This window comes from Canis lupus, chromosome 7 (assembly GCF_003254725.2).
Source record: "Canis lupus dingo isolate Sandy chromosome 7, ASM325472v2, whole genome shotgun sequence".
Classification (NCBI taxonomy): Eukaryota; Metazoa; Chordata; class Mammalia; order Carnivora; family Canidae; genus Canis; species Canis lupus.
Window position 1 is genome coordinate 34,477,286 of NC_064249.1, and position 12,929 is coordinate 34,490,214.

At 37.7% G+C, this 12,929-nt stretch overlaps 1 protein-coding gene across 10 annotated transcripts in view; it reads right to left on the reverse strand.

Annotated features, from left to right (window-relative positions):
* The window catches only part of AKT3 (AKT serine/threonine kinase 3), a 309,052-nt gene that overhangs the window by 166,460 nt on the left and 129,663 nt on the right, over positions 1 to 12,929 (reverse strand). For 9 of the 10 annotated variants that reach the window (XM_025430551.3, XM_049112398.1, XM_025430549.3 and 6 more), the window contains one exon: positions 9,084 to 9,209. The exons of the other annotated variant lie outside the window; for it this stretch is intronic. In XM_025430551.3, the coding sequence (XP_025286336.1) occupies positions 9,084 to 9,209 (126 nt within the window). The remainder of the gene's footprint in view (positions 1 to 9,083; positions 9,210 to 12,929) is intronic. 10 annotated transcript variants of the gene reach the window in all.

The following is a 12,929-nucleotide window of genomic DNA, read 5'->3' on the forward strand; positions in this document are numbered from 1 at the left end:
CTAGTGATCTTTAAAAAAAAAAAAGAAAAAAAAAAAAAAAACAATCAAGCAGTTTCCTTCCCATTCCAATGTAATTTAGCTGGAGAGGGAGAAATGGCTGCCATTTAACTCAACTGAGCAAAATTTTACTGAGTATCTCCCATCCTACAGTAATAGTTTTATTTGTATAGCATTTCACAATTTATAAAGTGTGTTCACATACAGCATTTAGGGTTTTTAAATATTTTTTTTACAGCATCTCATTTAATCCTCACCATAATCCTGAGAAGTAGGTATTTATTAACTTTCATATTTAAGGATGACAAAAATGAAGATCAGAGAAGTTATGTGATTTGCCCAAGATCACACACTAGCAAAGGAGCAGAACCAAGACTCAAACTCAGGTCTTTTGACTCCAGTCAGATGACCTTCTGGCATACAGATCCTGTAATAAATGTTATAGGAAATGTTTTAAATGAGTATACACAGGCATTGTGCTCTAGAAATTTATCATTCCCTTGGGTTCTACATAAGCCACCCCTGCCCCTGCCACTAATTTATATTCTGACAAATGAGGTTTTGAAGGTAAAGGCCCAACTATAGATTAGATTCAAGTCAATCAGGGAAGGGGGTAAGAGAGCGCTCAGGGAAGCCTCTAGGGAGGTGATGACACTAGACATTAGAAGACTGACAATATTCCACTGAAGGAAGTGTTACAACAGTGAGATTAACTAATAGGACACTCACATAAGTCATGTGTACATTTATGCTTATAAAAGACATGGAATTGATGAAATATTTCAGAGATGCAGAGGGTTGCTCTCACACCTAGGAGCTGGATTTGAAACTCTGGATTCCACAGCCATATCCATGAAAACAGAATTCTACTTTTTCTTTTTGCACATTTGTTGTTTATTACAGAAAAAAAGAAGGAAGAAGAGAAATTCTGTGGAAATTTTTTTCTTGCGGTATTAGATGAGAGGAAGAAAATATGTGACTAATTAGGGCATTATTACTCGTCGTCATTTTCCAAACATGATTTTTTTTTATTTTTTAAGGATTTTATTTATTTATTCATGAGAGACCGAGAGAGAGGCAGAGATACAGGCAGAGGGAGAAGCAGGCTCCATGCATGCAGGGAGCCTGATGTGGAACTCAAACCCGGATCTCTAGGATCACGCTCTGGGCTGAAGGCAGTGCTAAACTGCTGAGCCACCCAGGCTGCCCTATGATCTCCTTTTAAAGTGTTTTTTAAAAAGGTTTTCTCTGGGACGCCCGGGTGGCTCAGTGGTTGAGCATCTACCTTGGGCTCAGGGTGTGATCCCAGGTCCTGGGATGGAATCCCACATCGGTCTCCCTGCATGGAGCCTGCTTCTCCCTCTGACTGTGTCTCTGCCTCTCTGTCTCTCTGTGTCTCTCATGAATGAATAAATAAAATATTAAAAAATAGGGTTTCTCCATTCCCCATTCTAAACTTTGATTATGGATTAAAATTTGCAAATAAATGAATATAGTACCACCTATAAAAATGACAGAAGGAAAGCGGATTACAGTTGCACTCATTCACTGTATGATCAATTTTTAAGTAAGGCATCTACTCCATACAGTGAGATGCTACTATTATCAGATATAACTTTTTGTTTGCCTAAAAATCTGATCACATTTAGTAGGGGGAAAAAAGCACCAAATCTTCAAATAGTCAAGTACATAAAATTGTTTAAAAATCACTAAAAACAAAAATGAGGTTAAGAACTTCATATGTAACTCAACCTAATAGAAGTAGCAATGTATGTCAAAAAGAAAACATATGGAATAATAAAAAGGAAAAAGTAATCCTGAAACTATATAGAGTATAAACACAGTTTTGACTTGGGCAAGTGTTTAACTGTTGATATATAATACATTTAAAAATAGGGGCATCTGGGTGGCTCAGTTGGTTAAGCATCTGACTGTTGATTTTGGCTCAGGTCAAAATCTCAGGGTCATGGGATTGAGGGGAGTCTGCTTGAGATTTTTCTCTCTCTCACTCTCCCTCCGTTCCTGTGTGCTCTGAATAAATAAAACCTTTTTTAAAAACACATTAAAAAATCACAATGATCATCTTCCTCCCATGACAAAGGGAGAAATTTGGGATTTTTCTGAGGAAGGAGATGATACTTGAAAAAGAATTTTTTTGGAAGCTGAATCTATCCTATGCATTGCTTCAAATACTCCAGAGAGAAGAATATATAGAAGGCAAGAGATCCATTAGTAGACTATCCAAATAGTCCAGGGAGGAACTGATGAAGAATTAAACTAGGATGATAGCAGTGAGATGGCAAACTAAGGAAACCAAGACAATGCCTTGGTGACCAATGGACTCACGGAGGGAAGAGCATGGTTTGCCTTCCATTATCACCAGGTAGATTCCGTTTTTTTTTTTTTTTAATCAAACACTGATTTGGACACCTAACGCTTAAAAGTCTCCAATGGTTTCCAACTGGTTTCCACTAAAAACATCATACTGGCATTCAAGACCTTTTACAATCTGATTACAATGTATCTAATCTTGTTTTCTCTCCAACAGAAATTCTCTACCTATGATATTGCCTATTCTATTCACAAAATAAGCTACTCATTAATTCCAGACTTCATATGCTTGCCTATGTATGTTGTTAACTTCACCGTGAATATCCTCCTTCTTCCAAAATCTTCTGTTATGACCTATCCTTCAGAGCTCCTGTTAAAATTGTTACCTAGTCACCCTTGTTTACCTTTACCTAGTCTCTCAACTTCTACAGCCACTTATTTTCTATAAAATTTATTCTGGCAACCAGCGTCCTCTCTCCTCCCATTGTTATGTGTGTCCATGTCTTCCAGAGTCACTGACAAATTCCTACATTCAAAAACTGCACCTTATATTCCGGTTAGTGCTAGTATGGTTCTGATGATCAATAAACCCTTTAAAAGTGAGCTATTCTGATCCCCTGCAATGATTCTATACCTATATGGTATAGAGTTATTCTAGATTTATAGGTTGATATTCCAGGTTGTATTATATGTTATGTAAGACTAAGGATCAAGCCATAAGCAATTTCTCTATTGCCATAAATAACCACAGTGAAAGCAGTAGTAGAAATCAACTGATTTTTCTACATATTTAAAATCTCCGTGTCTAATATTTATTCAGAGGTAAAGATGTTTTTTGGCAGGTTTAAGCCCCATAATTTCCTTATCTTCTTACAAAGAAAAGAAGAAAAACAGGTTAGTGAGTAAATATTTCATTTCGATTTTAAAACTGGCCTAAGCAATTCAGACTGATCTATTTTTTGAAAAAAGGAAGAAAGGTTTCAGAGAGGAAAGAGATAGTGTCAGAATGCACCAAAAGCTGCAACATGGAAGAAGGTAGGAGGTGGTGCTAGGGACACAGGGACACCTCTCTGTTCCCCCCACTGAGAGTAAAGGGAGGAGATTAAAAGTAGGATGAGCCCCAAGACATGGACAGATGTTCCAACTCTCCACTGAGGAACTGCTTTACTTTACCAGTTGGGCTGGTAACTGTCAACATGTCTGAGACCATGAATACTGGGTAGCCCAGCTATTGCACTCAAAGTATGTGTGAGCACAGCTTTGCAGCAGTGCTGGTGTGTATGTGCCCGTATCCTCCTTCGGTCATGATGTAATGTTTCCTGTGCAAGGGTAATCTCATTCTACAATGAGCAACTGACCAAATCATAATTCTGATTAAGATACACTTTGCTTGAAAACAATTTTTTACTGACGTTTCATTTCCACAACACTATCTTTAAATTTTTTTTTTTTTTTAATTTATGATAGTCACAGAGAGAGAGAGAGAGAGAGAGAGAGAGAGAGAAAGGCAGAGACATAGGCAGAGGGAGAAGCTCCATGCACCGGGAGCCTGACGTGGGATTTGATCCCTGGTCTCCAGGATCGTGCCCTGGGCCAAAGGCAGGCGCTAAACAGCTGCGCCACCCAGGGATCCCTCCACAACACTATCTTTAAGAAGGAACCTTCACATAAAGTTCATATGTGATCCTCCCAAAGAAGGATGAAAGTCAAATGTTTTTATCCATATCTCAGGGGGCATGGAGTCTACATTCTGCATGCCAAAGGACACCTAGCAATTTGAAGTGTCGGAACTCTAACCCCAAATTAGATCTCAAGGCTCTTAACCTAGAGAAAATGGTACAAGGGGGTGGGGGAGGGAAACAAAATGTAAATGAGGGGAGAGAAATCTGAGTTCTAACCTTAATACTTGGCTACCACTACCCTAGTTCAACAACCTAAAACAGATCACTCAATTTCTAAAAGCCTCTTTCTTCTCATCTAAAACAGGAAAAATCCGGATTAGTTGTTTTCAAACACTCATTCAAAAACGGTTATTAGGCCCTAATATATAAGCCCTAGGAGATATAAGGAGGTATATTATTTAACGTTAGGCTCTTTATCCTAAAATAACTCAGATAAGTAGATGAGACATAACATATGAACACATAACACCAAAACAATGCAATAACAACAAAAGAGAACAGTTTTGTGAAGAGCAGGGAAGACTAATTCAGCAAGGAATGAGGCTGTGAATTTAAGTCTAAATTACATCTTTTTAAAAAAGATTTTATTAATATGAAATAGAACATGAGCGAGGAGTGGGGGGCAGAAGGAAGAGAAGCAGACCCCCCACTGAGCAGGGAGCTCCAACATGGGGCTCCATGCCAGGACCCCAGTATCATGGCCTGAGTCAAAGGCAGACACTTAACCAACTGCCCCTAAATCTTTTTTCTTTTTAATTTAAATTCAATTTGCCTACATATAGCATAACACCCAGTGCTCATTCCATTAAGTACCCTCCTTAGTGCCCATTACCCAATTACTCCATTCCCCCTTCTGCAACCCTTTGTTTCCCAGAATTAGGAGTCTCTCATGGTTAGTCTCCCTCTAATTTTTCACACTCAGTTCCCCTCCTTTCCCTTATAATCCCTTTCACTATTTCTTATATTCCACAGATGAGTGAAACCATATGATGATTGTCCTTCTCCGACTATATTATTTCACTCAACATTAATACCCTCCAGTTCCATCCATGTCAAAGCAAATGGTGGGTATTTGTCATTTCTAATGGCTGAGTAATATTCCATAGTGTGTGTATATATATATGTGTGTGTGTGTGTGTGTGTGTATATATATGTATGTATACACACACATATATATACATACATATATACCACATCTTCTTTATCCATTCATCTGCCAAAGGACACCATGATTCCTTTCACAGTTTGGCTATTGTGGACATTGTTGCTATGAATATTGGGGTACAGGTATCCCAGCATTTCACTACATCAGTATCTTTAGGGTAAATACCCAGTGGTACATTTGCTGGGTTGAATTAAAGCTTACAGGATAAAAAAAAAATTATCCACACAAATAGAGGAGAGAAGGCCAGTCCAGTCAGAGGGAAGAGCATAAACAAATTCTCAGAGCAGAAGAGCCGTGGAGTTAGTTAGCACAGGGAATCACACACATGCTTCACTGCTGTTGAAGTGTGACTGGCCAGCAGGAGACACAGAAAGCAAGGGTCCAAAGCAGAGGTCAGACTGAGGACATGCCCACAGGATATATTAAGGAAGCTGGATTTTGTCCAGCAGGCAATGAGGATCTAGGGCAGGGCTCTCACAGTGGAATGGCATAGTCAGCACTTACCTGTGGAAAGGTCACTGTCATGAGAAGTCATGAAAAGGAAGAATGTAAGTGGTCGAATCTAGAGGCAGAATGCCTAGTTAAGAACCTAGAGTAGAGGGACGCCTGGGTGGCTCAGTGGTCGAGCATCTGCCTTTGGCTCAGTGTGTGATCCTGGGGTTCCAGGATTGAGTCCCACACAGGGCTCCCTGTAGGGAGCCTGCTTCTCCCTCTGCCTCTGTCTCTGCCTCTCTCTCTCTCATGAATAAATAAATAAAATCTTAAAAAAAAAAAAAAAAAGAACCTAGAGTAGAGATGGTGAGCACATGTTCTAGGGTGATTATAGGAAAGGATGGACAGAAGTTCAAACAGTAAGCTGCAAAATCAGTAGAAACAAATGAATTGGGAATGGGGTGAAGATGTGAAAGGTGGGAGGGAAGGCATGGAATGGACCCAGGTTTCTGGAGGGGGTATAATTGACAAGATTATCTTGAATCCAGCTTAGGACAGGCTGAGTCCCAGAAATACATGGGGAGAGATGTCCAACAATTGCTTGAATACAACAACCTGTCGCTCAGGAGAGAGGCCTGCCCCAAAGATATGTACTGTGGTAATAAGATATATCCAGTGGGTAATAGAAACCTTCTAAGTGAAGGTGATCACCCAGGGAGCAGGAACAAAATGAGAAGTATCCTTGGCCAGAACCAGTGAGATACCATGATGCAAGGAACAGGCAAAGGAAAACCAGGAAGACAGCCTCCCAGGACACAACAGGAGAGGTTATGCCAAGAGAGAAGGGTGAACAAAGGTACGAAATGCAGTCTAAGGTGTCAATCCAAGAAAAGTAGGATGGCAGGATTTCTGCTTGGCTGAGCAGGTAAGTGGTCGCTGGAGAACCTACTGAGATTGGTTTCAATCATGTGACAGAGAGAGAAAGCTAGGCGGTGGTGGATTAAGAAAGAGAAACAATGAGCATATGGCATCTCTGGGGGAATTTTAAATCAGAAAGGAAGGAATGTGGAATTCAGTGAAGATTGGGAAGAGGGATTCCAAGTCCCTGCTAGTTCTCATACTTCACTTTTTCAGATGGATAAGAAGCCTATTTTGGTAAAATTCCAAGAAAACCCACGACTTAAATTTAAATTAAAATTAAGTAACATTTTTAATTGTCAGGAAAAATAGAGGACTCGCGTAGCTATCAGCAAAATGTACACGAATATGTCTCCCAACACACTTTAGAAATACCTGGTAAAATCGTCCCTTTTCTCACATGCTCAAGGGGGCCAGGGCCAGAGGGAAACCATTGGCCAAGTAAACACTCCCTTCATCCAACTGTTCCCCCTCTTAATGTCTCATAAAAACAGTCTTTGTCCCCCTTGGCCCAAAATACCACTCTCCCCTACGTGACTGAATTCCTAGTCCCTTTTTCAAGGGCTACTCAAACCACCCCTAGCAGAACCACAGCAGGGAGGAGACAAGTGTTCCTATCACGCCCAGAACTCCAGAGAATCACCCATCCCAGGTCACACTCGTTCCCGTGGCAAAGCTGACCCTGGTACTTCTTTGCCAGCCAGCGTCCATCTCATTGCTTGTTGTTCTGCATGGCAGTTTAAGATAGCAGGAAGTCCAATTTTAAGAACCATCAGTTTTACCCAGTTTATCTGGTGTAAGACACATGTTAACACCCTGCTGAAAATGAAGGAGCTGCTCCACAACCTCACTTGTTCGCTGGAGTCAATCACCTACGACTACTTGGTTTTACCAGTGAAGATTCCAGATGTCGACTAATATTTATTTCGTGGGTAGGCTGACAGTCAGTCACTAAACAGGATCTCTCCCCAAGAGTGCAGCATTTATCGTCGCCTCTGCCAGTGGAAGTGTTGGAGCAGATGTTGGCAGACTGTGACATACAGTATGTCTTTAAAACTTGTTGGGGTGTGAAATTTCATAAGGTCAAAAAATGCTGCATTTTGATCAGCAGATACAGGAGTTCTGTACTTTTATAAATTATTGCAGGCAAACCAATACCATTTGCTAGTAAAATAGAGAAACTAAGAAACTGGACTTGTTTCATGTAGGAGATAATATGTGCAGTTAGTGTTTTAAAAGCCAATTTCTATCACTTTAAAGTAAATGCTCACCCAAAAGATCTATAGAATGAAAACATACTCTTAAGTCAATACAAAATACAAGATATTATTTTCAATTGACAACAGGATTTTAAAAATCATTCTCTACTAAAAGAAAGCCATAAATACCTAACAAGCATTCTAGTTAGGGGAAAAATGGTTTCCTTAACTAATACATACAGATTAACAGAGTTGTCACTTCTTAAAAAATGAAATCCCTACATAAGAATCCATTTATAGAAATGGAGAGGTGTCTGGGTTTATTTTTTTTTTAAGTTAGTATTCTTGCCACTCAACTGATTTCACAAACCCTTTGGTTTATGGCTTTACCTTATTTTAAAAAATTAAAAAATAGTATCCATAAAACGGGCTGGGGCTCTATCCAATTTTAAAATGACTTTTATAACATTCAAGGACTTTTGTTATCTTGGGTTTTTTGTTGCTATTTGATGTTATTTTTCATTTTATTTTTTTGCTTCAATCTTTACCTCCTATCTTTTTCAAATGAAACTAACACAAAACAACATACAACCAAAATCAAAATTAAGAATGGTGTCTGGCTAAAGATTTTATCTCAAGGGTACAGACTTTAGCTTTTATGCAAGTTTATCTTAACCTAACATGAGTTTTCAAATATATTTCTGAATTGATGTAGAAAAACTCTTCCATTGATTAATCAGTAAAACCACCAGCTTTAAGAGCCTGGTTATAACACAGCAATGATACCTTGCCAGTGTCACCAGCAGCAGAATCTTTCCATTTATTTTGTGCTATGTTCATGAAAATATATAATTAAATCAATTTTCATTACAAACATTTTTCTGAAGTATTTGTAAGGAAGAAAAATTGAACTTCAAACATAAAATCTCCCCAGAAGATAATTTCTAAAGTAGATCACTTGTTTTTCATCATATGATCAACAAAAAGAGCTAAGGTCATGACAGGAAACTGATTAAAAATGTACCAGGTACTGCAACATCTTACAATCAATGTCACTTAGCAACCGAGTTCAAAGGTCTCTATTTATATTTTATAAAGAAAAACTTGACGTACATATTTGGTGAATTGTATTTATCACATTTAAGTTCTATATTCAACAATATTGAATTATATAAGACCATATACTATCAATAACCCCTATACTAAGAAACTGAAATTCTATCAAAGCTGAAAATTTCCCAGCACTTAAATACAAACCTAAACTTTTGCATAGGCTTCTCCTGTAATGCAGTATATCTGATACATGAGGTCATATAGATAAATAAATACAAGGTGAATCAATAATCATAATGAACTTACTTGCCACTGAAAAGTTGTTGAGGGGATAAGGTAAATCCACATCTTGAGGTTTCTCTTTATATCCTATGAATGAGCCATCTGTCTTCAAAAGGAAATATCTTGGCCTCCAGTTTTTTATATATTCTCCTACATGAGGAAAGCATGCATGTTAATGCTGGGGAAAAAAATGAACAGCAGCTTTTATGTGAAAAATAAATTATGGTACAATATATGTCCTACAACACTGGCCTCCAAAAATTTAGTTAGGCAATTTTCTTTTAACTTAGCTTACAAAAGAAAATACATAAGCCTGCAATTAAGATTCAATAAAAACTCAAACATGTTTTGTTTTTAATGATTTCACACTTTGATAATTCATTTGCACTATTATTTCTTCAGAGAATCATTCATCTGAGTACACATTTTATTCAGTTTTTCATTTTATCAGATGGTTGTTAGAGCATATTTCAACCATTTTAAAAAGCCTTGGTAAATCACCCACACACAGTATCAAGGAATTTTGATGAAAAACACTTATCATAAGGAGGAACATAAAATAGATGTTTGTTTTCCAAGTACTAACTGACTAATTGTGTCATTTTTTAAGAAGAAAGGGGGAAAAGTCTGTTTTCATTGTTAAATCTTGATCAGAACTTGTTTAAACAACATTTTATTGTTCTGAATAGAGAAATTACCTTCTGTGCAATTCTGTAAATAAGTCAAGGAAATGAAAGACTGAAAGACCATGAGTTACCGGAGCTTAAAAACCACACACATGCTCACACAAACCATAATAACTGTAAGAACACATGGTACAATGCCAAGCACATAATAATCAATAAATGCATATGTATCAAATTTTGATATAAACTATCACCTAACTACCAAAATAGACCTTTATAGCAACCAGATCCCAAGATGCTTGCCTAAGGAGGGACTCATCTTAATTTTAAGAAACAGAGGTACTCTGTGTGACACCAAAAGACACAGAAGGCCAGCTGGTCTCAAATTCGTCAGTTCTCTCCTGGATATTTCTACTTGGTTCTTCAATCTCAAAATGCTGAATCACAGTCCCACAAAAAACTGAACAGAGCTCCACTTTCCCTACAGGTAAGCTTCTTCCCTGGACCGCAGCTACGCAAGCTTTAGCTAACAACACAGGGCTATTCCCCGTGCTGACGCTAGGTCAGCGCTGCCTTGGCAAGTCTCTCATCCAGGCCAACCTAAAGGGGGCTCTCACACCTCACCCTTCTGCTGCTGTGCTGTGCCTGGGCCCAGTCCTGCTCACCCCGCTTTCATCCTCACGCATTTATCCCCCTCCAGATTAATCCTGATGTGTGTACCACTTTGATTTATATCACTATTCTGCTCAAAAATTTCTGACTCCTTCTTGTTTAGCACTAGTCTCTTAGCATCAAACGTAAGCTCCTTCATAATCTCACTCTAACATATATTTCAGATGTAGATCAGCAGTTCTTAAAGCTCCTTAACTCACACCTCTTTACAGCTTTAACTCTGACAACTTCAACAGTGTATGTAGGTAGACTACATCTAGGTTTACTGTATCAGGAACCAAAATGAAAATTTAAATTCTTTTATTACTTCCTTTAAAAATAATAAACTCATTATGTGTAATGTAACTCATACATTTTTATGAAAATAGTTACATTTTCTAAAACAAAAAAAAATCAGTGAAAGAGCATAACTTCTTTCCACTTAAAAAAACTCTTTGATGTTTGGCTTCACAGAAGATAGCCAGGTTCTCATACCTGCTTCTGTATTCAATCTACTGTGGTATGTTGTTTCAGTTTAAAATACAGAAAGCAATCTGGTTCAACAGGTATGTAGCCAGGAAGGGCAGGAGTATTCAGATAGTTATGGTTTTCTTTGAAGTTTTCTGAAAGGCTAACTGCAGCGTAGAATTTGAAACCATGTCAAGGAAACTGTTGCACCCCGTTAAGTGAAAATCCACTGGTCTATATTACACACTGAGTGAATCTTTTATACTATGCATGGTTCTGCAACACCACACTTTGGCTATTTAGGAGACACTGGTCCACTGAGATATACTAATCTTTCAAGTATTGACACATTTTATTAGCAAAGTATCATCAGAAAAGTAGGCACTGGGAAGCCATCAAGCTCACAATGGCAGATATATTCTATTTTTTCTTCAGAACTTGATTTTCACCATTGGTCCTAAGTACTGTGAGTTCTTTCTCCTTGCAGTGATATATTCCAAGCACCCACTCCAGTGCTCACCACGTGATAGGTGCTGAATAATAATCTACCAAATGAATGAATAAATGAAAGAGATGTATACAAATACCATCCCAGCACATAAAAGGCACTTAAAGGGAAAGAAAAAGAAACCCTAACTTCCCTCCCAAAGGGAAAGAAAAAGAAGAAACCCTAACTTCCCTCCCTCATTTTGCTTTACTGAAAAAAACATGGCCTTGGTATTAATAAACACATGCCAAATTTGCAAAACAAGAATGCTATCTATACTCGGGATCCCTGGGTGGCTTAGCAGTTTAGTGCCTGCCTTTGGCCCAGGGTGTGATCTTGGAGCCCTGGGATCGAGTCCCACATCGGGCTCCCTGTGTGGAGCCTGCTTCTGCTTCTCCCTCTGCCTGTGTCTCTGCCTCTCTCTGTGTATGTCTCTCATGAATAAATAAATAATATCTTAAAGAAAAAAAAAAGAATACTACACTCACAGTTCCCATTACAAAGATGAAGCAAGTTCCTTTCTTGATTGCACTTATTATTTACTTATTGTATTTTTTTACTTATGGATTCCTATATTAAATCTAAAATCATTAGACATTAAACCTCTAATTAGTAATGTCATATTTAGATTTCAAATGCTCCTATAAAACAATAGATTCATACTAGTATAAGATGCTCTAAGTCTATCAGGCTAAAAACTAAGCAATAGCTTAATAGTTACACAAAGGACAAAATAAATTCGTCTAAAAATTTTGAAAGAAAAATGGGACAGCACTATTCTTTATTTAAGCAAAGTACTGAAAACACTTATTCAAGAAATACGAAACTAAAAGAAACAAACATCAAGTTTTCATTTCTAAGAATAATTTCCTGTCAGCCACTAATGCTGTCATGCTCAGTCAAAAGACACAAAACACCATCACATAAATCTTCTATCTTTTTGGTTAAACAAATCTTGGGAAATTTAGAATATTTTATGTGGTCTCCAGCAAGACTTCCGGTTGCCAAAAAGTTCTTTTAAAAATCAATCTGTTATGTCTTCCTGACACATAATACATTACACCAAGACAGTGCAGTAGTCATTCACACAGGAGTAAAATTGAAAAGTCAAAATTTACACTCTTAATAAAATAAAAAATATTATTATTTGCCACAAATTTTGGTTAACAATTTTGAGTTGATTTCAGTTCAATCAAGTCAACAATTGTACTGTCATGTGGAGCTAACTGGATCTCAAACTTTAAGACTCTTGATTTTTGATTGTTGTTTATAATATGAATGGACTTCCTGAGAAGATGTTTAGAGTACATTTACTTATTTATTTGTTCTGGGTCCTGGAGACATAGTGGTGGACAAAAAAATAAAAAAGACAAGGACTCTAATTCTTGGATTTTGTATTCTAGTACTATACCAGGTTTCAGATACCCCTTAAAATTCAGAGGCTTCTGAATACTTCCTGAAAGCAGATCCTTTTTTATAGGTTCCCATTAACATTCTCAAGTCAAGTTCATACAATTGCATGATGTGCTGGCCTAATTAAATATTTATTTTCTAGTTCCAAAAGAGGAACTGAAAAGGGATTCTTTTTCTGCCACAGAAATGGGCCTTAGTAAGGACACAAATTCACAAGGTAGAAAT